We start from the raw sequence: 26,473 nt of genomic DNA on the forward strand, positions 1-26,473 counted from the left end.
CCTCTGTAGTGTTCTCCACATGTGGTTGTGAAATCCAGTGGCTGACCTCTTTTCTAAATACTGAGTCACCATTCTTTTAAAATAAGTGATGCCAGAATTCTCCCTTGTTTTCAGGACCTTTCTTTCTACTTCTGCAAGTATTGAGCATTTCTCCCTTGTCCATTCTGCACAATCACTTTTCAAGTAACTTTATTATTCTTTTTGCTTTACTGTGTTCTGGTGTAAGTAACTGTTTGGTTTGTCTTCCAAGCAAAAGATCTGCTAACAAAGACTGCTTTCCTTCAGGAATGCAGGAGCAGCCACCGAGGAGTGTGCTGTGCCCCACAGTTAGCACAGAGCGTGTTCTTCACGTGGGCACACCTTCTGTGTGTAGAACACGGACAGTAACGATGGTGTTAGCAAAGATGAAGTGTTCTGTTTTCTCAGTTCAGTTCTGAGCAAATAGCTGATATGTCTTCACTGCACTACCCAGCTGGAACCACCTGATGTCCTGCATTATTAACGTGGTTAAATGGTATTGCGTGTAAGTAAATGTCTTAGCTTGGCCTCTTGCTAACGATGCTAGACTTTGGCTCAGAGGTAAAAAGGGACCAAATGTAAGCCTGGGCTGCAAAACAGCCAGCAGACTGAATGAGTTCACTTTTTATTGGTGAGTCGTCATGTGCTTCAAGAAAATGACACGCAAAGCTCATAGCAGCCTCACATGGATTTGGTTGAAAAACCCAGTGTTGCACAGTGAAAAGGGCTGCTCACCCTTTTATCTGTATGGTTTAACAAGGCAAGTCTGATTTTGGGCCTCCCCTGTTGCAAATTACACATTCCACTCTCTGTACCGCTGATCTGATCTCATTGTTAAGCACCACAGTTCTCTCTTTTGTTTTAATAATCACACAAAGGTCTGGAAAACTGCCATAATTCAATAAAAAAGCAAGGCTGACTTCATGGTTTCCTGGCTAGCTCTCTCCTAGGCTGCAGTGAACCTGCATATACCCTTCGGAAACGTTACTGACAACATTACGGGGTTTCGTTCTGTACAATGTAATGTTTGTGAGAGGATGAAGTGATTCAAGTCACAGGCTCGGGGTATGGTGTCACTGCAGTAGTCAGAAGTGGCATTTGTGCCTTGCTGCTCCCATAGGGATGCTGTGGGGCTCTGTTTCTGTTGGAAAGATTTCAGGTTCGCCACAGACAGAGAACAGGTTTTTGCTTTCTGTATTGTGCTTTCAGCATAATTGATCGCATCAGGTTTTGTGTGCGGATGGACAGGAGTTTGCTCCACATCAGACATGGAATGTTAGGAGTATGGTGTGCACGGAGGATGTCAGTGCTGGTTTAGCCTCAGACGTGGGGTCAGAGCCTCTTCTTTGAACCTCTCCACATTCCTCAGGATGCGATGGGAGTGTTCTACCGCTTAGAACAGCCTGAGGTGACTCCTGAAGTGTCTCTTACGATGAACCTTCGGTACTATTGGATTCTCAGAAAAGAGTCGTACATTTTAGGTAGGATGATAAGGCACAGATAAAATGAGGTGGTGAAGTTGTATTGTACGGGCTGCTCCAAAAGTAATGCCTGCCATTTATTTCCATGGGAACTGCACCGGGTGCAAAGAGCACAACAGCACAGTTGTGTGGAGCAGTGTCAGCTACAAAGCGCCGTGTCTCAGCACTGTCACTACCAGCAGCTCCGTGTTTTGGCCAGCAAAGAACAAGAGCCGAATGCGGCGCTGCTAAAAGCTGCATGGCCAGATCTGGGGCTTTTCTTTCCTGTCCGTGCCCCCAGTGCTGCAATGCACCACATCACTGCGCTCACACGCGCTGCTTGTGCTCCATCCACATTCACAAGTGGAGCTGGACGCCTCTGGCTGCCATTTCCCCGCACACTGAGGCCGTACATTGTATCGCTGCACACCCCGCTGTGTCACCCCGCCGCCACCTGCTGACAGGCACCACACGGGTCGGGTTCAGCTCTGCTGCCGTCCGCCCCCTCGTGACGTCATCGCGGCGCGACGCCGTCCTTCCGGCCGGTCGCTCGGTGTCATGGCGGCCGTCGGTGCTCTCCATCAGACCGCCCGCCTGGCCTCGTCCAGCGCCCTGCTGCAGGTGCGGGCCGACCCGGGACCCCCGGCTCCGCCTCCTCCCGCTCCTCGCCCTCCTGGGCGGCGCCCGCGGGAGCCGGCCCGGCCCCCCGGCAGCGCTTTCCTCCCCCGTTCTCCCGCAGGTGCTGTTCCGGGCGGTCACCTTCAGGCTGAACGCGCTGACGCTGCGCTACCTGTCCAGGGAGCTCCTCGGCGTCGTCAGCGTGAGGTGACGCCGCGCTGCCCCGGCAATGGGAGCCGCCGGGAACCGCCTCTGGTGGCCGGGTTTCCTTGGCACGGAGCGGGGCCGACCCCGTGTCCCGTCGTGTCTCCCGCAGGCTGACGCTGCTCTATTCCACCGCGGTGTTCCTGGCCAGGGAGGCGTTCCGCAGGGCCTGCTTGAGCGGCGGCGCGGAGCGGAGCTGGGCCGCGACCATCAACCTGCTGTGGCTGACGTGAGAGCGGCTCCGCTTTGCTTTAGAGCTCACTCCTGGTTCCGGCTGGAGGAGGCGGCGGGTCCTGCAGCGGGACCTGCACGAGGCGGCCCGTGTCTGCAGCCCGTGTCTGCACTGCATGCCGTGCATGTTTTCTTCTGCTGACTCCACTGCCATTGCCTGGAAGGCTCACTGTAACAGTTACATTGGGGCTATCAGACTCATAGCTGCAAGTAGTAGCTCGCACTGACAGGTTTTACACCAAAACTTGTAGCTACAATAGCAATGAGTTTGTCTGATCTCTTTCGACATACGTAAAGTACAGCAGCGTGGGAAATTTGAATCAGATTTTCTCTTGTTCTTTTTTCTGCTGAAGGAAACCTGACTGTTTTTACATTAACTTTTTAGAGTCCCTCTTGGTGTCTTCTGGTCTGTTTTCCTGGGCTTCGTCTGGCTGCACGTACTTGAAGTTCCGGATCCATCCGTGGTTCCTCACTATCAGGCTGGCGTGGTGGCGTTTGGCCTCTCTGCAGTTGTTGAGCTTCTAGGGGAGCCATTCTGGGTTTTAGCCCAGGCTCACCTGTTTGTAAGGCTTAAGGTTAGTAGGGAAGCTGTGAGCATAGGGCTGTGTGGGACGGAGAAACTTCGTGCTGAAAAAGTGATGTAATGGAAATGAAGACCAGATTCCTGAACTGGATCTGTGCATGTTCAGGGGTGCTTAAAAAACAAATGAAGCTATGGGTTGCTTCGTGCTGTACGATGTAGTCATAATGTATTTGTAACGTTAATTTGCTCCTGTTTAAAAAAGGAAGTTAATTTGTTTAGAAGTTACCTCCCTAATGCTCATTAAATGTATAATCACAAGTGTTGCTCAGAGGGAGGCACAGACGCCTTCCACACTTCTGCTTTTCACTGTTGGTGTGAGGCTGTGAAATGCAGCAGCTGGGGTCACGATTGTGCCAAGCAGGATTTACTCCCATGTGGGTCCCACACAAGGGAGCGGGGCAGTGTGATGGGGGAAAAGTGCCCTATAAGACTTGAGAATGTGCAGAGATGCTGCAGCGTGACGTGGTCAATGCAGCAGCAGAACTGTGGTAGCCACACTGACTGTGAATGCCTTACAGGTCCTTTGTGGGTTGTGTGTGTGAAACTGGAGTGCTTTGCCTTCCTGTAGGTGGTTAAGCTGGCAAAAATGAGCGTTGTCTATTTTCTCTTTCTTGAAGGTAATTGCTGAAAGCCTTTCGATAGTGTCAAAATGCACTTTGACAGTTATCTTAGTCATCCTTTATCCGCAATGGGGCCTTCACATTTTTTCCTTGGCTCAGGTAAGTTTCCTGTATTCTGTATATAAATTCTTGCTCTGAAATGTTCTTTGCTGCTGTCTGTGACATTTAACCTGCTAGATAACACTGAGGAGGTGAGAGAATGTTCCTCCGAGGTGAGGGTTTAAATGTGAAGGATTTTGGTGATAGACGTTACTTGGCGCGTTGAGCCCAGTCAGTTTAATGGGCACCTTTGTTGTGTGCCTAAAGGTACATTTTGTGAATAAGGTTGTTATGTTGTGTGTGCTTTAGCTGTTCTTGAGGGCAGAGGGCTGTGATGCTGATCTGCTGATTAAAATGAATTTAAATCAACAGTACTCTGTGTGTGGGGAGGGGAGTTACAGTAACGCCTTCAGCTAGGTTCAGAGTTGACAGGAGGAAGAACTGCCTTCACTTCTCACTGAGTTCTCACTCATTCTTTGTTTTTTTCCTTCCTTGTCTTTCCAGCTTTTGTACACCAGTGTTCTGGTGCTGTGCTATGTGGTTTGTTTTGCAAAGTTCTTGGGGTCTCCTGAAGCAACAAAGAAGTCATTTCCGATTACAGGAATGAAAGGCCTGTTACCTAACTGGATGGCGGATAAGGTGGGTCACACAGTTCATTCTTAAGTCTTTGACGAGAGCGCTTTGAAAACTGGAGTTGATGGAGTGACTGAGAGATTATTTCTGCTCCTGGACACCATGGCTGGTTAGGAAGCATGGTTGTATAAAATTCCATTCACAGTTGTTGCATTCAAATCCTTGTCAGAAAACCACAGTGAACCTGGAGCTCTTTGTTTCTGGGCTTCGTTGGCTGCCTCATCTGTTGATTGGAGATGGAACATTTACAGTGTTAAAGGGAGTGAGCTGGTATCAGGTAGAAGAGAATCCAGGGTTGTCTTACAGAGCTGGTACTTCAACTTCTCCTCAGACAGAACGTGGTGGTGCACAGCGTCCTGCAGATACTCAGATCTCTGATGTCATCCAAAAAGGAAATGGGGCAAAGAAAGAAATGAAAAGGCAAAGATGAGGAAGAGACTGAGGGATTGAGGACATGAAGGCAGTTCTGTCTTGTGAGGCTTGCAGGAGTGCTTTGAAGAGCACTGAAAGATGTACAGTACTGTGAGGGGCAGAGTTATATTGGTCTGCTAAACAACTTTTCCCCCTCTCTGGTTACTGTTGAGTGATTTACTCTGTAGAAAACTTATGCAGTTCCTTTGTGTATCTGCAAAGACGGTGATTTTCCACAAGGGAGAAAGTCAGCCAGACCAGGGTGACGCTGCTTCTTTGAATTTGCAGGCTTTCCTTAACTGGAAGGAAGCATGGCTGACTTGGAGCTTCTTCAAACAGTCCTTCCTGAAGCAGATTTTGACAGAGGGTGAGGCTCAATGTGTGGGAATGCTGGGGGAAGGAAAGTGGATACAGGTCACAAAATGGACAAGGAGCCTGGGAAGGCTGGGAGGGGATGGTGGTCAGAGCGGCACCAGCAGGTGTTGGCAACCCAGGTGCAGTTACGGAAGGTTTGTGGAGGATCAGAACTGTACCGTCCTGCTGGACATGTCTCTGGAATGCGTCCTGTTAGCAGGGCCTGGACACACACGGGGAGAGATGTGGGGGTTTGTCCTTACTTCTGTGTTTTCAACTTCAGGTGAGCGATACGTGATGACTTTTCTGAATGTGATAAACTTTGGCGATCAGGGTGAGTGTGGCGATGCTGTGCAACAATGACATCATTTTCTAGTTGCTCCTTTTTGTCTGCTTCTGAAAATACTGAAAATATTAGAAACCATTTGAAAATAACATGAAAATGTTGGAGGATTTCAGTGGCGCTGGGACGTTGAGGTGCATTTCAGAGAATGATGGGTAAATGGTTATTAAATATAACACACACCAAAAAACAAGAAACAAAACCAGAGCAACTTGTTTGAGGGTCGTGGATTTAAGGAATGCTTCTCCCTTGGATCAAAACTTGGCAGTTGTGCCTCTTCTGCTGTGCGTCTTGTTTCTGTTTTAAAAACTTGGAAGGAGGCAGCATAGTATCTGATACATTGCAGTTCCTTCTCTTCATTTTCTTGGCCCTGTTGTCTTCCTTTGCAGTCTGTTAGCTGTTACAGCAGGAACACTGTTGTTTGTAGCATCACATCTCCAACTGAATGTGCTCCATAAAAGCAGTGTCCTTACAGAGTAATGAATGGCAGCAGCAGTTCAGGTGACAGTACTGGCTGCGCCACAGGCTGATTCTCTTGCATCTGGATCTTTTATCTTCCTCTGTAGTAAGAACTGAAGGGGCTGCCTGGGGGTGTCTGGGGCTATTGCTAGATTTGCTCTAATGCTGCATTAAGTTCCACTGGTTCTCTCTTTGTTTATCAGAAATGTGGAATAGGAATTTGTGCCAGAAAAAAAGTGACAGCTTGTTGGTGTGTTTTGTTTGTGAAGGTGTGTATGATATCGTGAATAATCTCGGGTCGCTGGTGGCCAGGTTCATCTTTTTGCCTATTGAAGAGAGTTTTTATGTCTTTTTCGCTCAAGTATTGGAAAGAGGGAAGAATGTAAAGGATCAGAAGCAGGTACGTTTGTTAGTATTGGTTCCACATGAAATGCTTACCTTCTGTTGGAGATCAATTGTATCAGGAGTGTGACTGACGTGTGTTTAAATTACTGAGTGTAAAGATATTTGGAAAGAAACTTGAAGTGGAGACCATGCCGAAGGAGTCTGGACAAAAAGCAAATGGATAAAAAGGTAGCGAAGTAGGAGTTACGAGGTTCAATGACATAATGCTGCATTGTCTGGTAATTGAAGTTAAAATCCTCTACTCCAACAGCATGGTGCTTGTGCACCATGTCTGTGCAGCTGTGCTGAGGCAATTACTGTAGGTTCAATCTCTTTCCAGCAAATAAGTGGCACTTGACAATATTTGACTGACTTGAAAATACAACAGGCTGGTAAGCATTGAGCGCTTCAGAGGGTGCCCTTTCCAGAGGAAGACAGCTGTGTTTTAGCTGAGCTTTGGGATTGTTTGCGCAGTAACGATGGTTACATGAAGGAGAGGTTTCTGTATGCTCTAGAAGAAATTCTTGGTCAGATAGGAAGGTCCCAGTCAGCCAAGTGTCGTGTCTCACGTTAATGGTAGGCTGACAGAGGTGTACCTGTGTGTGTGTTTGACGTGGAGTGTTCATGGTGTGTTTGTGTGTGGGCTTATCCCGTGCACCTGGCAGGAGGTTTGACTCCTCATGAGGGGTGTGGGCAGCTGCATCTTACCATGTACAGAACTCACAAGTGGCTCCTTATGCTGTGGCGAAACTTGTAGTCCAGTGTAACAATGAAGACGTGGCCCTTTTGGTGATTCAGGCTGTGGCCCTGGGCAAATGCTGTGCTTTTCTTTGCTATTTACTGGCTGCTGTTTGCCCCTTTCCTTAAGCCCTGAAACAGAGCTGTCAATGGCTGATCTTTGTTGAGAGTTCTGCATATAATACGGAAGAGAATAAGAATACCTGAGCACAGCTGGAAGCCAGGACCAAGTGTGTAGGTGTGTCAATACCAAAAAATAGTCTTGGCTGTGCCTTGCATTGTGCCAGTGGACTTTTTCCCCCTGGAACAGTTTCTCTTGGTGACAGCAGCAGTTGTGCTGGTTCTAGTTCGTGTAATTGACTGCTGGGTTTTGTTGTTTTGTTTCTGTTTTTTTCTCCAGGATGATGTTGCTATGGCTTCGAATGTGTTAGAACTGCTGTTGAAGCTGGTGCTTCTGATTGGCCTTACCATTGCTGTTTTTGGATGTGCCTTTTCTCAGCTGGCTCTGGATATTTATGGAGGTTCAATGCTCAGTTCTGGAACAGGTAAAAAGCTTTAGCTGTGTTTTTTGTTTCTCAGCTCTGTTCTGAGCTCTTGGCTCGGTCAGCTTTCTGTCTGAAAAAAATCAGCTCAGGTTAAAAGGAGCTTCAAGTAGCCTCATTCTGGTAGAATTATTTGATTGCTTTGCCCTCCTGTAGATGCATGCATTTAGAATATTCCAACTGTAGCACCACAGCTCCCAAAGTTACCTGCAGGGATGCTTGCAGAGGCTGGAATGTAGCCCAGCAGTAGTTTTAACAATATTAGGAGGTTTACAAGGAAGGAAGGATAAAGCATTGGCTTTTCCTGACTTGTGTCACGTGTACCAGCTTATGGCCCAATAAATACAACCACCACTTTTGTGTAGGAGATCTTGTCTGTTACATTAATAGCTGCTGCTGCCTTGTACTTTGTGTTTGGGTTCCCCTTGCTTTGTTTATTCTGTTTGTCATCTTGTCAAGATGTCCAGACCAGAAGCTTCTCAAAGGGACACAGAAGTTGCTGTTATCATCGGTGATAATGTTACAGCTTCTGTTGTGGAGTATGAAACTGTGGCTTTATAAAAGAAATAATGATCTCTTTATCCTTGTAATGCTGCTGTCTTTATTTTGTTGTAGGTCCCGATCTTCTCCGGTGCTACTCGTTGTATGTCCTATTTCTTGCTGTCAATGGAGTAACAGAATGTTTCACGTTTGCTTCGATGTGCAAAGAAGAAGTGGACAGGTGAGGAGTACCCCCAGTGCATCTGTGTGTGATTTGCATGGAGTTAAGCATGCAAATGGAGAACAATTGTTCTGCTTGGATATTCGCTTGGAAATGCTTTTCTGTTACTGAGAAGGCAGTTTCTTTTTGCAGTCGTTTTAAGGACTGTGTGCAGACCTCGATGTAAAAGCTTTAGTTTAAACCTTTGGGTAAAAAGGATCCGAACTGACAAGGTTATTAGCTTTTAATACACAGCAAACTGGGAAAGTAATTTAATGTGAAGTCTTATTTTCTGTACATGTACGTGAATAGAAGCTTCAGTTTTTAAGGTGGACTGTTATGTTAAACTCCTTAAAGTCTTGCAGCTGTTAAAACTTCTCAGTCACAGTTTCTATAGATCACATTTGGGATGACATGAGTTCAGTGGTTTATCGGCCTTGAGGAGAGCTCTGGACAAGATGACTTCCTGTGATGTTTTGCAGCCTGGATGTTTTCTTGGTTCTCTGTTGTGGTGTGTTGGCACTGCAACCTGATGGCTGCCATCGGACTTGTTTCACTTCTGTGGCTGTTGTCTATTACAGCTCTGTTCCAAATTAATTAGGCCTTTATTTTTTTTAGGTCATTAATTAAAAGAGATCCTCTTTTAGCAGTTTAGCAATTGAGCAATTCTTTTTAGATGTGCAAGGACTGCTTTTGTCCCCCTTTCCAAGTGTGATCTTCTCTTTAAAGCCACTGTTTGGAGCAGGACTAAGTGTCACCCTATTGAGCGTTATTGTTCTTCAGTACCGAATAGAGAAGGAAAAAGTCCTCAGTGTTTGATACTGCTAATTATTGTTAGTAGGTTTTCTGAAGTGAATGCACAGGTGAATAGTAGGATAGAATTTCCTTCACTTAAAGTAGTTGTTGGTTTAGTTTACTCAACGTATTTTTCATTCTTGTGCTGCATTTCTTTTCTCAGCCTTGCCGGCTGTTAGCAGATGACAGGAGTTGTTGCTCCCATGTTTTAGAAAGCGAATGGATTTTTATCTTCTGAAAATGAGTTTAGTAATTAAATAGTGCAACTGCATATGTTGTTTATGTTGTTTCTTCTTCCTAGGTACAATTTTGTTATGCTGGCCTTGTCCTTCGTGTTCCTGTGCATCTCTTATTTCTTGACCCGCTGGCACGGAAGTGTTGGCTTCATCCTTGCCAACTGCTTTAATATGGGTATTCGCATTGCTCACAGCATCCAGTACATCTATGAGTACTTCAAGGAAAGCTCCTACAGACCTTTGACAGGCTTGCTTCCCTCACCGTTTTTAATACTCGCTTATGTCATAAGTGGAGGAATTACTGTTTATTCAGAGGTAAGTATCTGCCTCGGGATGTTCCTTTCACTGCGGAGGTTTGTCAGATGGCTTCATTACCAGAAGGAAAGAAATATTATCAACAGGAAAGGCTTACAACCATAGCCTTGGAGATTTCCATTACATCTTGCAAGGCTGCGTATAGATCTATTAAAAATGAAACAAAGACATGCAATTATATTGATCTTCAGATGTGTGCCTGCTTGCCTTCTCCAGGTGGCAGAGAACTGTGTACCTAATGAGTCAGACAGTTCTGCTGGCCATCTGTATATCCACATTCTTAGTTCTTGGTAATTGATGGTGATAGTGCAAAGAAATGGTCACTAAAGATTCGGTTAAAAAAATAAAAAAGCAGTGCAGGGGGAATAAAACAACAACATCTATCATGTATGTAGCTGGCCTACCTTGTGCCAACTGGTTTTCCTTCAGTTGCTGGTTTCCTTTGTTTTAGGCATTCTTCTGCTGCGATAAGGGTTGGATGTCAAGGCTGATTCACATCAGCATTGGGGCGCTGTGCTTTGCAGCTACCACCATTACCATGTTCTGCACAGAGACCAAGCTGGTCCACTTTGTCAGAAGCCAGTTCCTCTCCCAGTATATGAAGAAAGGAACATGAAATGCTCGTGGGCAGAATAATTCTTGTTCGTGGCTGCAATTATGGAGGGTTGTATTCTTTGCACGGGTCTGCCTGGATAAAGGTTTCCACATGAGTTTGTTGGAAGTATTGATAGTGACAGTATAAGTGGTTGCTGACTAAACTACTCTGTACAGTGAAAGAGAGCCGAGTAATTTTCTCTTCATGCATCATTCGTTCTTAGCTTTTCTTCCAACAGCCTCGTTGGTGATGAAGGTCTGTAGTGCACCTGCCTGACATGAACTGATGGCCAGAATTAATGTGGGGAGCTCCCATTCTTACTGGTAGGGAGACATATATGAAGGCATTGTATGGCTTACGTCTTAATTAACATGTAATTAAGAATACCCTTATTGAGGATGGTGGGCTGTTGAAAAAGTTAGCAAAGAAATGGTTTGATGTTGAAAAACAAAAACCAGAACCAAAACCTGAAGCAAACACTGGAGCGAGGACCAAGCACGAAACCAGTACCAAAGTGGAACGTAATGCAGCGCAGAAAAACCTGAGTTATCGGTGCCCTGAAGTGAGAAGCATTAAACAGACAGTTCTGGTACTTGCAGGGAAGCTACTGGAATATGCAGCGTGTCCAAGTCCAAGCTGGCTGTGTGAGTTTACTTCTGTCAGCATCATTCATGTAAGGAGAGAATCGTTTAGCTTGTCAGAAATGCTCTGAAGCTTTTCTCTAGACAGAAGTGTGGTGGGTTTTTGAGCAGTGCCGAACAACAGCTGTGAATTACAGTCACGTCCAAGTTCCAGAAGGTAGAGTTAAATATCATTGACTTCACTGCTGTTCTGTTCCTACCTGAGGTGATCAGTGCAGTTATGAGCAGATTTGTCTCGCCTTTCTGCAAAGTGGAACGTTGTGTATGTTGAATGAGATTTCCTTCTGGGTTTGTGCGTGTTGGATCTCTTGCTTTTGGATTAAAAAAATGCTGCTTTTTCTTACAACGAGGTTTTTCATCTGGTTGCTCCTTTTTGTGTTTGTTATAAACCTTTGTGTTGATTTAATTTATTGAAAATGTCAATGCTCAGAAGCAATAAAGCATTGAATTTTGTTTCCTAAGGGCGCCATGTCGTATTGCTGGTCTAAGATGTGACTTCAGAGCATACGAGCAGCACGTTGTAACAACCAGCATTCCCTTCACATGGTTTGAGTGGAGCAGGAAATGCCGAGTGTGCTGAGACGTACAGCATGAAGACTTCACTGTCATCACATAGCAAACTCCACAGGTCCTGAGACAGCTCTAGAAGCATCTTCACTTCCAATGGCAGTGAGGAGTTGGTACCAATGGACAGAGCTGACGGGGTGAAATGCTTTCTGGTATCACTGTGGTACCGTTAGAAATGTTTGGTTCTGTTAGAAATGTTTTCTTAACTGTCGCCTCCAAATCCGGCGACAAGTCAAGGCTGCGTGTGAAAGTACCGTGCCTCCGCACATGGGGAACAGATGAGACTCACACACAGTGCGTAATGCCAAAAGAACGAATTTAATGCCTTGCAACAAATAGTATATACCGGTACATGTGACCGCCCCCATCAGGTACTTGTGACCTCCCTGACTCCAGCCCAGGTGCACCCAACAGCTTTGTCTCAAGTGATGCACGGTCATAGTTTACAAATCCTGATGAGCGGGCTGAAAGGAAGTGATCACACTATGATACAGGAACATCCCCTTCACCCGAGATTTCTGTCCAGGTTTTGTCTTCTCCAATTTAGAAAAGGCTCATTGGTAGGCTAACAGCATTGTAACCAGCATTACTAACACATCAAATGCCTATTCCCATAGATTCCAGCATTGGTAACATTAGATCCTATTTGATTCACATCCAATTTATTAATAAAATAGAAGCACACTGGATAATAACCTGGATAATGCCTAATAATTGCAGTTCCTGAGACTGCATTGGAAATGCTAGAAATTCTCCCATTATGTCGCTCCGCTGTTATCTGCAGTATAACAGGTTACAAAGCAGCACACGGGCCCAGTCACTATGAAAACTGGATACTAGGGCCAGTCCTAACGACTCCCATTTACTTTCCAAAAGCACAATTTGTGCGGGCGATGGGGCAAAGGGAAGTGATGTGCCCGAGGAGTGGGGCTGAGCAGCAGGCAGGAGATGCTGGGAGCTTTGCAGGGCGCTCAGCTGTCTGCCCGGGAGGAGCGCCACCTCCTCCATGTGCCACAGAGCCTGGTGGAGAGCTGCCCAATGGCTCCTTGTGGATGTGGCCTCGTTTCCTTCAGGATCTTCAGCGTCTGAAGGGCCAAGGAAGCGACAGCTGGACTGGGGTCATGCTTCATTCCCTGAAGGCCTGCGATAAGAGGAACAGAGAGGCATGATGACCCAGCTCTCCCCTCTGGCAGGAGGGAGCGAGGGACAGGCATGTCACCTGCTGGCTGCCCCAACATCCCACTCCCTGGCTTACTTTGGTAGATGTGCTCTCTGTCAGCCCGCTGCTCATCCCTCATGTGCCGCCCTAAGAGCCCTGCGAACACAAAGCCCCGTCAGCGACCCCCGCTGTTCCGTGGGTGCAGCATGGAGGGCCGGGGATGGGGGAAGCTCAGCCTCGTGGCTCACCGATGAACCTCACGGCCTCCAGTCGCAGGGTTTCCTGCAGGCTCTGCAGGTAGAGCAGGCAGTCGCCCAGGTAGTCCTGCGCTGCACTCTGTCTCCTCCTCTTGGTCAGCTGAAGAGGGAAGAATGTGAGGTCAGTGCAGGCTGGTCCCGACCCTGTCCTGGGGTGTGGGAATGGGCATACTGTTGCGCATACACACCATGCAGTCGCTGATCTGCCAGAACTGCTCTGTCTGCACCAGGTGCTCCAGCTTCCTCCAGCACAGGAACCGTGCAGCACCAAGGAGGGCTTTCTGGGAGGCCTGCCAAAGAGCTGAGATAGCACCGCAGCCCGAGCAGCCGCAGAGCCCGTGTCCCCAGAGCCCCTCTGCAGGGAGGATGCAGCAGCAGGGGCTGATGCTGCTGTGGGCTGCAGTACTCTTGATGTATGGGGGGCACCACGGGAGCAGCATCACCCTCCCCCAGATGAACCTGATTCCCACCTTGGACGCGTTCTCTTCCTCATCGTGCAGGTGTAGATACAGCAGGACCAGGTTCCTGCACACCGTCTTCTGCATCTTCCTCTTTTCTTGGCCCTCCACAAAGCTCAGCGTTTTGAGGAAGAAGTCGATGGAGAGCTGACGCACCGTGCCGGACTCCTGTGGAGGAGGAAGGAAGGACATCTGTGTCAGCAGCTCCAAGTCCATGGCAAGCAGGGACAGCACCACCAGTGAAGTGGGGGCAAAATCTCCGAGCTGAGAGGATGCAGATCTTGAGGATGCCCTCAGAACTGCTCCAAAGTGTGCAAGCTCTGCCCAGCGGAAAGTCTGCCCAGGACCACGCAGTGCCTGAACCTGGTGAGCGGCCAGGAAAGTCCCCTGGTGCGCTGTCACAAGGCAGCAGGCATGGGCACGCTGGGCTGGCAGCCACATCCCTCGTGTGCTGGACTCCCTATCATCCTTACATCGTTAAGCAGAGCTGGGAGCTTGCCGGCCAGCTCCAGAGCCATGACGCTGAGCTTAACCTCCTTCAGGAGGTGCAGCAGGTTGCTGAATATTGGTAGGGCCGTGGCACGGATGTCACTATCTGCATCCTGCAGCTGCTCCATGATGCACGGCAGGAAGATGATCATTGTCCTTGTCTGTGGGGAAAAACACCCCATCCTTTAGGTACGGCAGCAAGCGTAATGAGGGCAAGGCTACTCCAGTACCAGCCCTGAATAGCAGGCAGTGACGGGGTGGGCAGAGCGCACCAGCTCCTCACTGCCTGAAGAGTTGCCGAGTTGTACATGGCCCCGCTACAGCCCCATGGCAGGCCCAGCCCAACCTGTGGCATTCCTGGCCACCCCTGCTCACCGTGTCCTGCCTCTTGCTGAGCTGCAGGATGCCCCTGAGCACCAGCTGCTGCATGCCCACCCTCTTGCTCTGCAGATAGTGGGCAAAGATTCCTATGATGCGGTGCAGCTCTTTGCTGAGGTCCATGCATTCCAGCATCTGCAACAACACACGTGGCTCTTAGTGCTGGATCTAACAGTCAGCTTGGGGAAAGACAGCAGGCCCCGAGGGAGGCAGCAGGGCTCGTGCTGCCAGTGGCCTTGCAGCCTCCAGTGTTCTCTGCTTCTGCAGCTGTTGCTCACCTCAACGAGGAAGACCATGGCCACCATATCCCAGGAGTAGAAGTTGGTGCTGAGCAGCTCAACCAGCTGCTGGAAGATGGGGTCACGCAGAGCAGCAGGCAGTTCCCTCATCACCCTGCAGGGATAAGAAGGCACCGTGAGCCCTGAACCAGGCAGACGCAGCTCTGGCTGTGCAGCCCTCTTGCCACTGCTGCAGGGGCCACAGGCTCTGAGAACTGGGGACCCCCGTGACACCACAAGGAAGGGCTCCCACCTGGCCACCACCTGCACACCCTGGAGGTGGGTCACAGTGCTGAGAAGCGCGTCCCAGCCCCCCTGCTCCTGGATGGCCTCCATCTGCTTCTGGAGGCCCACGATGCAGAGCAGCACCTTCAAGGACTGCACCGCGGACCTGCAGGTGGAGAAGGGTGCGAGTCACATCAGGAGCCCCAGCACCGGGTCCCTGGGTGCAGCAGGGGGACGGGGATGTGGCACCTGATGGGAGTGAGCTGGTGCTGCTGTTGCCCCTCCCAGAAGATTTCCACCTCCTGCAGCGTCAGCTCCGTGGTGAAGGACACTTGCAGGAGAAGGGCTGGGAAGAGCTGGGGGAAGATGGCTTCAGCCTCCTTGAGGACCAGAGGCAGCTGGAGTATCTCTGGTAGGATCCTTGCTGCCTGCAGAAAGCACCCGGATATGATTCTTGCCCTGTCCCCTGGGTTTCCATCCCGTCTTTAGAAGTGTAGGGATGGAGAAAGGGAGGGGGGGGGAGGGAGACCCCCAGAGCCCCAGGCAGGTCTATGGATGCATCCCAGGGCAGGAAGAAGGCTCGGGGGTGGACAGGGAAGGGGAGTGGGGACTCAGCTGGGGTTCAGCTGGGTGAATGAGGAACTCACGGCCAGGGCAAGGACACGTGGCCTCTCCTTGATGAATGGGGAGGTGTGCTGCAGAGTGTGGTTTATGAGCACTTGGAACACCTCCTGCAGCACCGTCTTCACGGTTGAAGACTCCGAGAGCATTTCCCTCCACATGGTGACAGCAACTCTGCAGATCCCCAGGGCTGTCAGCGTGGCTGCTCCTGCCTGGCTGACGGCCGTGGGGTGGGGGGGGGGGGGAGAGGAGCCCTGAGGGCTGTGGCCCCATACCTGGAGCAGGTGAGAGAGCAGACCAGCAGGCTGCTGACCATCTCCTTTGGGAATTTGCTGGCCAGCACAAGCAAGGCCCTGCTCAGGCTTTCAAGAGCTGGCTTGGCTTTGATGGAAGGCAGGCTGCTGTGGATCGCCTTCACAATCTTTTGCACCTGGAGGGGGGGAGCATGGGTGAGAATGGGATGGCACCAGAGCAGGGCCCTGCTGCCATCCCCACTGCTGCCTGCCGGCCAAGCGCAGTGCCAGGGATGGAGCAGAGCCCCCAGGGCTGGAGCGGAGGCAGCAGCAGGTTCCCACCTGCTGTGGAGGGAAGCGAGCCTCTCCTGCGAGCACATCCACCATGTGGGCAGCCAGCTGGGTGCTGTGGAGGCTCGGTGCTTTCATGCTCTCAATGGCTGTGAGTAAAATGTTGACCTTTTCAGGGTACAGGAGGTATTTCAGAAGGACCTGTGGGAGGGAGGAGAGGAGGGATGACTTATCCTCTGCTTGGCTGCTCAGCTGTGCAGGTGTCCCAGGAGAACTGGGAGCAGAGGCTGTGCTGGGTGATGCCAGGGATATGAAGCGTGAGGGCCCCAAAGGCACCAGGGCTGCTCGGGGACAGTGCGTGCACTCTTCCTGACACTGCAGGCCTGGGTTCTCCTGTGGGCTCAGGGTTTGCTCTTTGTACCTCGAAGATATTTCTGGCTCTGTCCTCACGGGAAACCTCCTGGTGGAGCGAAGTTTGGCTGTCCCAGAGCTGTGGTACTGTGCGCTCCTCCGGTTGCCATGGCAGTCCTGGACAGGAGCACACACGGTGTCAGTGAGGGGTCTGGGCATCTGGAGGGACCTAGCCCAACACAACTCCTCTCACTTGGGGCAGCGATGAAGATGAAAAGCTGATGAACAGCATTAATCGCCTCATCTCTGGTCCTGTCATCCGTGGAAGTGCAGGACAGGATGAGGTGTCCGACCAGCTTTCCCAGCACGGGGAAGCGTTGGTTCTCCTGGCACTTGTGCTGGAACACCGCGGTTCCAACGAAGCAGGTGCACAGCTGGGGAGAGAGGCAGCACGGCTGAGTGGGCAGCAGGGCCCAGCCCAGGCTCTGTGCAAGCCTGGACACAGGTGGGCTCTGGCTGGGGAGCCAGGATGTGGTCCCAGAGCTGAGCGCGCCGGGACTCCCTACCTCAGGCAAGACGCAGGTGTTGCTGAAGGCGAGCAGCCTGGCAATGCACACCACAGCCCTCTCCTCCACGGCCGCCAGCTGGCACGTGGTGAAGGGCAGCAGGAGCTGTGGAGAGAAAAGTTGCTGTTGTGCCCACAGCACGGGGCACTCGTCCTTCCCCTTGCTCCCCAGCTGCAGCGGGGTGGGTGGTTGCGTCCCTGTCCTGCTGCAGCCCTGCCATCTTCCCGCTGCTCCCCACCCATCCCTCTAACACCACACGGGCTAGTTTTGGGCCAGCACCCCCTGCCCGCAGCAGGCCCTGGGGGGACCTCGTGTGGATCCCTCCTTTGTGGCCTTGAACCATCCCCGCAAACCCCAGCGTTGCCACATCCAAACCTCCATGATGTTCTGCAGCTCCACGAGGACAAAGCGGCCAGCGCTGCTCACCAGCACCTGCAGCAGGTGGTGCAGGGCTTCCATGGTCTGCAAAGGAGGACAGGGGTCAGGGCGGCCTGCCCTGCTGCGTCCTGCTGGCAGCAGAGGGGCATCCCAGGTGCTGGTGCCCAGGAAGCGTCCCCAGGGCTCAGCTGATGCACACCTCCACGTAGAGTGCCGCATCGAGGTCCGCGTCGTCCTCGTAGCAAGGGAGGTGGAGGACGCTGCCGAGGCAGGCACGCAGGAGACCGTTCTTCTCCTCTGGAAGCAGCCATGCTCCACTGCGAGGGGAGAGAGGGCAGAGGTGTGATGCTCCGCTCAGCACCCTGTGCCCTGCAGCCTGTCCCGCTCAGGGCCCCGGCTGGGACTGATGCCTCCACGCTGGCAAAGCCGTGCTGGGGCGGTACCTCATGGCGGCGATGGTGCTCATGGCCTGCTGCCGGAGCTCCGTGTCCAGGTGCTCGGCAGGCTCCTCCTGCAGCAGCGCCTGTGGGCACAGCGGGATGGGATGGGATGGGATGGGATGGGATGGGATGGGATGGGATGGGATGGGATGGGATGGGATGGGATGGGATGGGATGGGATGGGATGGTGCAGTGTGCCCTGCTTGGTGTGCAGAGCCCAAGCACCCCATCCAGGCCCCCAGTCCTGGCCCTCGTTCAGGGCTCCCCAGTGACCCTGCAGTGGAAGGGCTGTGCCCTCAGCCCAGCCCTGCAGTGCTCCATTACCTCAATGCACAGCACCACCTTCAGCACGTAGTCACACAGCTGGCTGTGGACCACGCTGTCCGTGATGGCAGCTGTGCAGGCAGTGCGGACGCAGGCAGAAAGCGCAGCTTCTGTTCCTGTGTCTGAGACAGGAGGGGAGTTACAGGGGTTGGCATCGGGGGACCCCGGCACCCTTTGGGCACAGCCGGGCAGGGGCAGCCATGGAAGCACAGAGTGCACACTACCTGCGGTCTGCATGCACAGCAGGCGTCGATGTAGCTCAGGGGATCCTCGTCCTGAGGTGACACGACGGAGGCAAAAGGATCCTCAGCTGAGCCCACGGGCCCCTGCTGGGGCTGCACCCCATGCACCTCGCCGGGCCCCTGCGGGGCCGTGGGGGTGCGGGATGCTCCGCGCCTCTCTGGCCAAGCCTCTCGAACTCGGAGTGGGGGTCTCTGCTCCATCTCGCAGTGAGAAACAGCGGCGAATGAGCCTCGTGTTCCAGCTCTGCCTCCTGGTGGTCAAAGCCCATTGTAACGGGGCTGTGATCTCACCCCGTTCCATCCGCCTCCACATAGAACCCCTCCTCTTGCCCTGGGCTCGCCCCAGAGCCCCACAGCCGTCCCTGTCCTTGGGCAGGTTCGGTCTGGAAGGAGCCCTTGTATTCACTGTGTGTGTTTGCCACAGCTGCAGTGTTGGGATCCGGGAGTCCTTCTTCAGTCCATCCCCGCATCCCCCCCTGTCAAATTAAACCATGTTCTGGTCTCCATTGGGACGGAGTTGATTTTCCCTTCTTGGCATCTGGTGCTCTGTTTCGGCTTTAGGAGAAAAACAGTGTTGGTAACGCAGCAGTGTTTCTAGCTGTTGCTGAGCTAGATGGGATGGGATGGGATGGGATGGGATGGGATGGGATGGGATGGGATGGGATGGTGCAGTGTGCCCTGCTTGGTGTGCAGAGCCCAAGCACCCCATCCAGGCCCCCAGTCCTGGCCCTCGTTCAGGGCTCCCCAGTGACCCTGCAGTGGAAGGGCTGTGCCCTCAGCCCAGCCCTGCAGTGCTCCATCCCTGCAGGCATTCAAAGGCAGGCTGGATGTGGCTCTGGGCAGCCTGGTCTGGTGGTTGGCGACCCTGCATATAGCAGGGGGTTGGAACTGGATGATCTTTGAGATGCTTTTCAACCCAGGCCATTCTATGACTGTACAGTTCCATACTGGAACAAAGATAAAATGGTAACTATGTAAAACATGGAGTCAAACCTGTGTGATTTGTCCACACCAGGAGGTGATTAGAAAACAATTTGTAAGCTACAAAGCTGCTTGCATGAAAGGAAAAGAAAATAAAACTACAAGAATAAGGGAAAACCTTTCTTCCTGAAAATAGGAAGAATAATGGACCTGACATGAAATTTGGGTGAAGCTGCCTGATTTTATGAAGCTATTCCCATTATTTTCTTGGTGCTGTGTTTCCCAAATGAGTGGTTTCTGGCTGTGCTGCAGCACCAGTCTGCATGTGAACATCAACTCTATTCACCATCTGGGAAGATTAGGACTTCCCTTCTCCCACCAGCACCACTGAATTACAGTTACTCAGTGGTTAAACAAAGGAATCCTTAAAGAAGGGTTTACAGCTGTCGTGTTATCTGAAGTGCTTGGGGCATTCTGATGCTATTAAGCTCTATGTATTAACAAGTTCAAAAAGAAAAGGTAGGCATCTGATTGTTGTGACAGTTTCTAAGTGATTTGGAAAGCTGTACCACCCAACCACTCCTTCTATTTGATGGAGGTGACAAAGCTCAGTTTAATTTCTGACTGCTGTTTAAATTCTGAAGCTCGAGCTGGTTCCTGGAGCAGAAAAAGCTCGGAAGCTGTCCCTCCTACAAGCAGGCACCTCTGAGCAAAATATGACATCTCAATTTCTGATGGTAAGGTCAGGAGACCTGATTCCAGCGTCTAGCTTTCGGCTTCATGCTATGTTAGTGGGACCTTTGGCATCTAGCACTGACCAACAGCAACTGACAGGCTGGTAACAGTGCACCCCAAAACAGTTACGTTTCTATTTATGTTGTGAGGGAAAATTGTATCGCATTGAGATTTCCAGTTTTTACTCTTTGCAGATCTAACTAGCTGCTGGAAGAATCCTGTACGCCATGTTCACACCATTTTCAATGAGCTGGATGAGTCTGTTGTTGGCATTTTAATACCATTGACCAGGCAGGCAATATGTATGGAGTATTTGGCTCTCTCTACAGTCATGAATGTTTGAGTATCTTCAACATGTGGCTCATTGCTTCCATTTCAGGCTGCCCAGAGAAGCTGTGGATGCCTGTCCTTGGTGTTGAAGGCGAGGTTGGATGGGTGATGGGCAGCCTGAGCTGGTTAGTGGGCAGCCAGCCCATGGCAGGGTGTTTAGAACTGGATGATCTTGAAGGTTTCTTCCAACCCAAGCCCTCCCGTGATCCTATGATTCTGTGATTTCATTCAGGTTTATTAAGATGAGATGAGTTCTCCTAAATGCGCTGTTCTCCATATGATGATAATTGGAGTCTAGATGGATGACTTAAACCAGACACCAAACTTTCTGATGGCCAAAATGAAATGAAATCAATCCTTTACTGTGTCAGTAGTCTGTAACTAGAGCCCATCAGGTAATTCCCAGCCTCCTGCCTGTATCAGTGGCTGCACACAGTGAAAAAGTCTGATGGGATTTTAACCTCTAAAATGTTCCAAAGCAACCAGAGGGTGAATATATTCACTATGCAAATACCTGCAGGAATAAGCTTGTCATGTATGTCCTCAGGTACCACAGTAGTTAATGGTGGGACTCAGTAGGTCATGCTGAAAGTTGAGTCTGCTGATCTTGAAGGCCTTTTCCAGCCTAAATGACCTTATGCTAATATTTCTGTATTTATTTCTGTTCAGCTCCCAGAAAACCTCCCACCCAGCCCCCAGCTGACCCCGTGGTGAAAAATAAAACAGAAACCTCAGTGACGCTGGCATGGTCCCCTCAGAAGATGCAACCCCCATTCCAATCGATGGCTACATTGTGGAAGGCAATAAACTAACTGGCTTCACGTGGGTGAGGTGCCACGAGTCTCATGTCCCCGTCCCAGAGTTCACGGTGAGCAATTTGTCTGAAGAGGCTGATGATCAGTTCCGAGTGTCTGCAGTCAATGCGCATGGACAGAGCCGTCTCTGGAATTCCCAGGGAGCGTGCACCTTGGTAAGCACAAAAACCCCAATGGAAATGGGTCAGTGTGTGCTGAGCAGCTGTGTTGGTTCCCTAAAGATGTTTCCTTTGACTTTAAGGATAGTAGTGCATTAACACACCAAAGGCTTTCCCTTCTTCCTAGTTCTCCTATCAACCTCCAGCTACCACTAAAGTGATACAAGTTCTGTTTCTGTGACAGAGACATGAATATTATTATCTTTTGATATCTCACATGTGCAAGAGGCAGAACTTTCTGTAACAGATTTGAAACATAGAAGTTCTTCTTCCAGCACTCATGCAAAGGGAGAAGAAGAAATGTCCCTATGATTTAAACTTCCATCTCTAAATGAGATACCAGACTTGCATCTAAAGAGCATTAGGACATACATGTTGTTCTTCCTCAGAACCAGTCCTGGCTGTGAAATCCCCCCTAACAACTGGTGAAGCTGTACCTGGAGGGGATGCCATGTTTACTATTGACCTTATAACAACGTGTTGCAGCACTTGGTACCTCAATGGTAAAGTCTTACAAGAAAGTGAGACCTGTATCATCAAGAGAACCCAAACTACTCACAGCCTAATGATAAAGAACGTCACCAAGAACGATGATGGAGCAGAAGTGAAATTTGTTGCCGAAAATGTTGATGTCAGCACCAAGATGAGAGTGAGAGGTATTTGCTTTGATCCTTCTCCTTTCATCTTACAGTCAAGGCATAGTTGCTGTGATCTGTTGATTAGAACTGGGGCTGCAGGCATTCACTGCCTGTACCAAATACCTGAAATTGCATCCCATGGACTGACGTGAGTCCTGGTAATGACCTAAACATGATAGCACTGAGTGTAGGGTAAGCCAATCTACCCAGCTGCTTGGTATCTGAACCAGATTGCTTCATGCCAGTTGATGAATGTCTGCAGTTCACAGGTATTGGCCAGTGCATTCAGTCAGCAGGTTTACCACTGCATCACCATAGAGCAGTACTTTCAGCTCCAGGTTCAGACAGCCTTTCTGATTGCACTGGAATAGTTTAGAAGTAGGGGAGCAATCATTCCAATAATATCTGTATCAATCAGCTTTGCATGACCAAATAGAACAGATAAACATTCATTATGGAAGGACCTGTTTGTCATTGGGTGGAAACCTCTGCAGAAGCATGTTTAGAGCATTCTTAATCAGTAGAAGGAGATGTTTGGTTGATTTTTACTTAGTAAATCCGGCAAGAAGACCAAATGAAATATCTTGAATTGATCAGCACTGACACAATGATGAGTGCAGGAACAGAAGGTGATACTTTTTCAGAGATGTTGCAGCAAACATTGACCACGTTAGCCTGATATAAATTGAAATAATGAGGCCTTTGCTCCTGACAGGTGCTGCAGTGAGATTTACCAATAAGAGCAAAGATGTAGAAAAGATCTCCGCTCGGCTGCGTGAGGCAGCCAAACTGCAGGCTGAGCTTTCAGACACAGGCGCTACTGTGGAGTGGATGAAGGATGGGAAGGAGCTCAAGGCCAGTGAAAAATAGGAACTGCACATTGTGGGGAAGAAACACACCCTGAAAATTCACAGCGTCTCAATGGATGATGCTGGAAGTTGTCAGTGCATGTGTGAGGGGGATAAAATGCTCTATCAGCTTTCACTGAAAGGTATGTGACAGTCTGGGCTGTCCTCTTCCAGCCCAGGGCCAGCAGACTGCATTCACCTGACTCCCCGACAGTCCAGCTGTTGTCAGACAGCATCTGGGGTGTTTTCAGTGGGTGTATTGACTTGAACTGGCCAATCTGCTTTGTAGAGCCATTTGATTTCTGTGTTCTGTCCTGTGATTCGTCCCTAAGATATAGAGGAAATCAAGGGAAAGATAGGAAAAAGAGCATCCCAGTCTTCCTGTTCTTCTCTCAGGGTGGCCACGAGAGATGATGTAAACAGCTCTTTTTGTAGCAGTGATCCCAAATGTAGAAGAGACCTGTGAAGAGTCACAGGGATGTTTACTTAGCTGTCATTCCATGGTGGGCTTTTTCTTGCACAGATGTAGAGAGAAACTTAACTTTCCCACGCAGGTCTCTGTTTTGCTGCAGGGTGTAGGTCTGATCTCTGAGATCCACACGCTGGGCCTTGATTGCAATAAATGAGAGTCCTTTGTTTGCTCCAGTGGAAGACTTTCCATTTCTGCAGTACCCTCTGCAGATGACACAAATGCAAATGAACCTTCTTCCCAGCAACAATTGGCTTTTTTTTTTTCACACTGAGTATGCATGAGGCTCTTTATCATATTCTGCTGGCTTGTCACCCTTGTTGATCCATGGAGAAACAAGAAAGGCCTAGAGTAGTGTATGCACTTTGGCATTGGAGAGCTTACTTAATTGCTTCTTCTCAAAGAACAAACTCCAGAGAGACATGGAAACAGCTCCCAACAGAATTGAATAACGGGACTAAATTGATGGAGAAAAGAACTTCCTGCCAAGGTTTGTTAGCTAGTCTTAATTTTGCTTTTCTTCTCTCAGTCATGTTAGCATAATATTTCATACTGGCAGGTCTGCCCCCAGAATTAATTGAATTAGCTGGTGGACGTTTCCATGTGCTTTGCACTGTAATGTGACTATCAAATGAGTAATCAATGCTGTTATTTTAAAATCTGTGCTGGCAAACTGTAAGACAAACAACTGCTGTTGGTAGCTTGGTTACTGCAGAATCAGCTTTCGTGTATCTCATAGATAGGGAAGAGACCCTTAAGGGTCAGCTAGTTGGACTCCCCCCGCAATGAACAGGGGCACCGCAGCTCCATCAGGTGCTCTGAGCCCTGTCCAGCCTGACTTTGAACATCCTCAGGCTCACCAATCTTATACCCATGCCACACACTCGCAGTATTTCACCATTCAGCATCGCCACTTGTATCTTCTCTTGCTGTAAACCAGAGCTAGCTGGTAAATCATCTGCTGTGCGGGTCAGCTGTGTCTCTCCCATGGGCATCATGTGGCTGCTGGGAGGCTCTGAAGAGCTGCAGCCAGAGGTGTGTCACCCGCTGGGCCTCGTGCCCAAAGGAGCCCACAGGAAAGTGTTGTTGCAGTTTGTCATGCACTGCACTGCCATGAGACTTGACGTGCCAGACATCCTCTGACACGTGACCTCCTGCATCCAGGCAGGACATCTGAGACGTCTCCTTCAGCCTGACGTGGCTGCAGTTTCACACTGGTTTTACTAAGGAAGGAGAAGGCACGTGGATGAAACTCTTTTCCTGCTCTTCCTGGCATTAGCTCATAGTACAAGTAAAGCACTGTCAGGTCAAGCCTGGAGGAGTAATGCTTGTCACTGACATGTTCCTGTTCAGGGTGGAGCTGGAGGGTAAAATAACACAAGAAATTGTCATTGAAATTCAAGATCTGTGAAATTCAGCTGGCTGCATTCACAGAACCTGGCGTTAAGATCTGTTTTCTGGTTTCTATCTTGAGCCTATTTTCCATAACCCAGTCCTCATTTGTGAACTGAAGCTCTACTGAAAGCCTTTCGCTGTGTATGCTCATGCTGCAGTGCAGCGCTTGTGACCTCTAACAGCACATTCACATTCCTCTGATCACAGGATCCTTAAGGCTGATTAAGACCCTCTAGTCCGACTGCTCACCCATCACCACCATGATGCTCACCATCAGCTAGCTAAAAACTCAGCAGAGATGATAGATCAAGCACAACACTGGATTTGGGATGGCTAGAGATTCCTAAGATACTGAAGGATTGCTTGCAGGTGGTATTGGCTCAGGTATTCACCCTGCATCCCACCTGCTGTTCTGTTTGGTTGAGAATCATGCATTCTGCAATTTCACTTTGTAATTCAAAGACCCTGGCTTTATCTGTTGAAAAACTGATCTAAAACAAGCCAAGAAGACTCCGTTGGAACTGGTGGATGCAGAACAAAGGCATCCCCAAAGGACAAGTTGCACTGTTTGATGAACATTATTGGATGAGAGCTAAGCTAAGATTTAAAAAGTTCTGGGGCTGTCTCTGAGCATCAAATACAGAGGAAGCCTGCATGATTCCCTGAGAATGGATACCTCCTACTTTGGTGTTGGGTTAAGGGAACACTAGCAGTAACTCCTATCACAAAATGTCACATGGCTCAGACAAAAAAGCCATCAAGAGGGCTTAATTAATAGCACCAAATGGTCACAAGATGGTCTTAGGGCAGGGAAGTAATCTATCTATGTGATACTGATTGATGCTATTAGTTCTTAACAGCTTGACTCTAGAGGGGCTGTTCTTCTTTGGTCACCTAGTTTTAAAAGAATAGATGGCTCCTGTCTATTACAATTTTTAATGCATTATTTGTTCACTGATGCCATAAATGTGCCTGGCATAGCAATTGGCCTTGGTATATCCAGTGACTGAAAGCAACAGTTGTTGCTGTAAGAAATGCAATACTAAGCTTGGTCTGCCTGTAGCTGACAGCCATCAGCTTGCTCCTCAGGCAGGTTCTGTCTGGATGGAATGAAGGGCATGAAATACTGATGTGCTCATCAAACGCTGCTTGTTAGCTTAGAGACAAGGTGTTGAATAGGTTTGTTCATGCATTGAAAACACGTTACTTAGCTGCCTTCATTTTAGCTACAGAAGAACACGTGCAGAATACAGAATTGATTAAAAGAAATAAGAACTGTCTGCATAGAACTTACTCTTTCCTTACACAGGAGAATCAAGCACACGTTTGTATGTGAGTATCTCCAGAGGTGAAACTCGATCACCCAAATGTAATGAGCAGAGACATTACAATCAGTTCTAACTGTATCTTCATGCTGTGCTGAATAAGCCTGAGTCAGGATGTAAACCACTTTCTCTTTTTTTCTTCAGATGAAGCCATTAATGTTGTCAACAAGCCCAAAATGACTCCAGAAATATCAGTCAGTCCTTCTGAAGACCTGGAGCTGGTGTGTGAGGTGTCAGCTGCAAGCGGAGCTGTCGTATGGAAGAAAGATCAAACAGAGGTGAAGCAGGACCAGAAGACAACCATCATCTCCCAGGGGACGCACCGCAACCTCATGGTCAAAAATGTGACCCTGAAAGACCAAGGGAGCTACAGCTGTGAAACAAAAGATGACAAAGCAACATTCCAAGTGAAAGTCAGAGGTGAGAAAATGCTTGGACTCCCAGAGATAAAGGAACGCTTCATTTGGTGTGTCTTGCATTTGGAGGATCAACTGACAGCCTCTCTGGTGCAAAACATTTTGGCTATAGGACTTTCTCTGTCATCTAGTCTCATAGCAACACTTTTCTACATGTGCTTTTCCATCCAGGAATGAATTACTGCAACAAACCATAGGCAAGGAGGGTAACTTGTGCAGCTCTTGTAGTCAGCTGGTGTCTGCAGGG

At 49.4% G+C, this 26,473-nt stretch overlaps 2 protein-coding genes across 2 annotated transcripts; one reads left to right on the forward strand and one right to left on the reverse strand.

The window, feature by feature from the left end:
* Positions 1-558: 558 nt before the first annotated feature.
* LOC146758652 (man(5)GlcNAc(2)-PP-dolichol translocation protein RFT1-like) lies at positions 559-11,380 on the forward strand. Its single transcript, XM_085514900.1, has 14 exons — positions 559-579; positions 1,388-1,499; positions 1,943-2,303; positions 2,413-2,529; positions 2,917-3,106; positions 3,732-3,833; positions 4,278-4,412; positions 5,106-5,184; positions 5,455-5,505; positions 6,243-6,373; positions 7,496-7,640; positions 8,253-8,358; positions 9,434-9,683; positions 10,135-11,380. Exons 1-14 carry the CDS (start codon positions 559-561, stop codon positions 10,297-10,299), a joined length of 1,965 nt encoding a protein of 654 aa, XP_085371026.1. The 3' UTR covers positions 10,300-11,380.
* A 405-nt stretch (positions 11,381-11,785) lies between these two features.
* Positions 11,786-17,251, reverse strand: LOC146758653 (maestro heat-like repeat-containing protein family member 7). The gene is made up of 15 exons (XM_085514901.1): positions 17,168-17,251; positions 16,480-17,038; positions 16,297-16,403; positions 15,927-16,076; positions 15,627-15,781; positions 15,378-15,525; positions 14,980-15,158; positions 14,759-14,896; positions 14,506-14,620; positions 14,133-14,362; positions 13,834-14,032; positions 13,091-13,528; positions 12,894-13,002; positions 12,742-12,801; positions 11,786-12,627 (listed from the first exon to the last, which is right to left on the reverse strand). Exons 1-15 carry the CDS (start codon positions 17,249-17,251, stop codon positions 12,458-12,460), a joined length of 2,841 nt encoding a protein of 946 aa, XP_085371027.1. The 3' UTR covers positions 11,786-12,457.
* Between the last annotated feature and the right edge of the window lie 9,222 nt (positions 17,252-26,473).

Source organism: Coturnix japonica, chromosome 13, assembly GCF_054131305.1.
Source record: "Coturnix japonica strain WE chromosome 13, WE-NBRP24, whole genome shotgun sequence".
Taxonomy (NCBI): domain Eukaryota; kingdom Metazoa; phylum Chordata; class Aves; order Galliformes; family Phasianidae; genus Coturnix; species Coturnix japonica.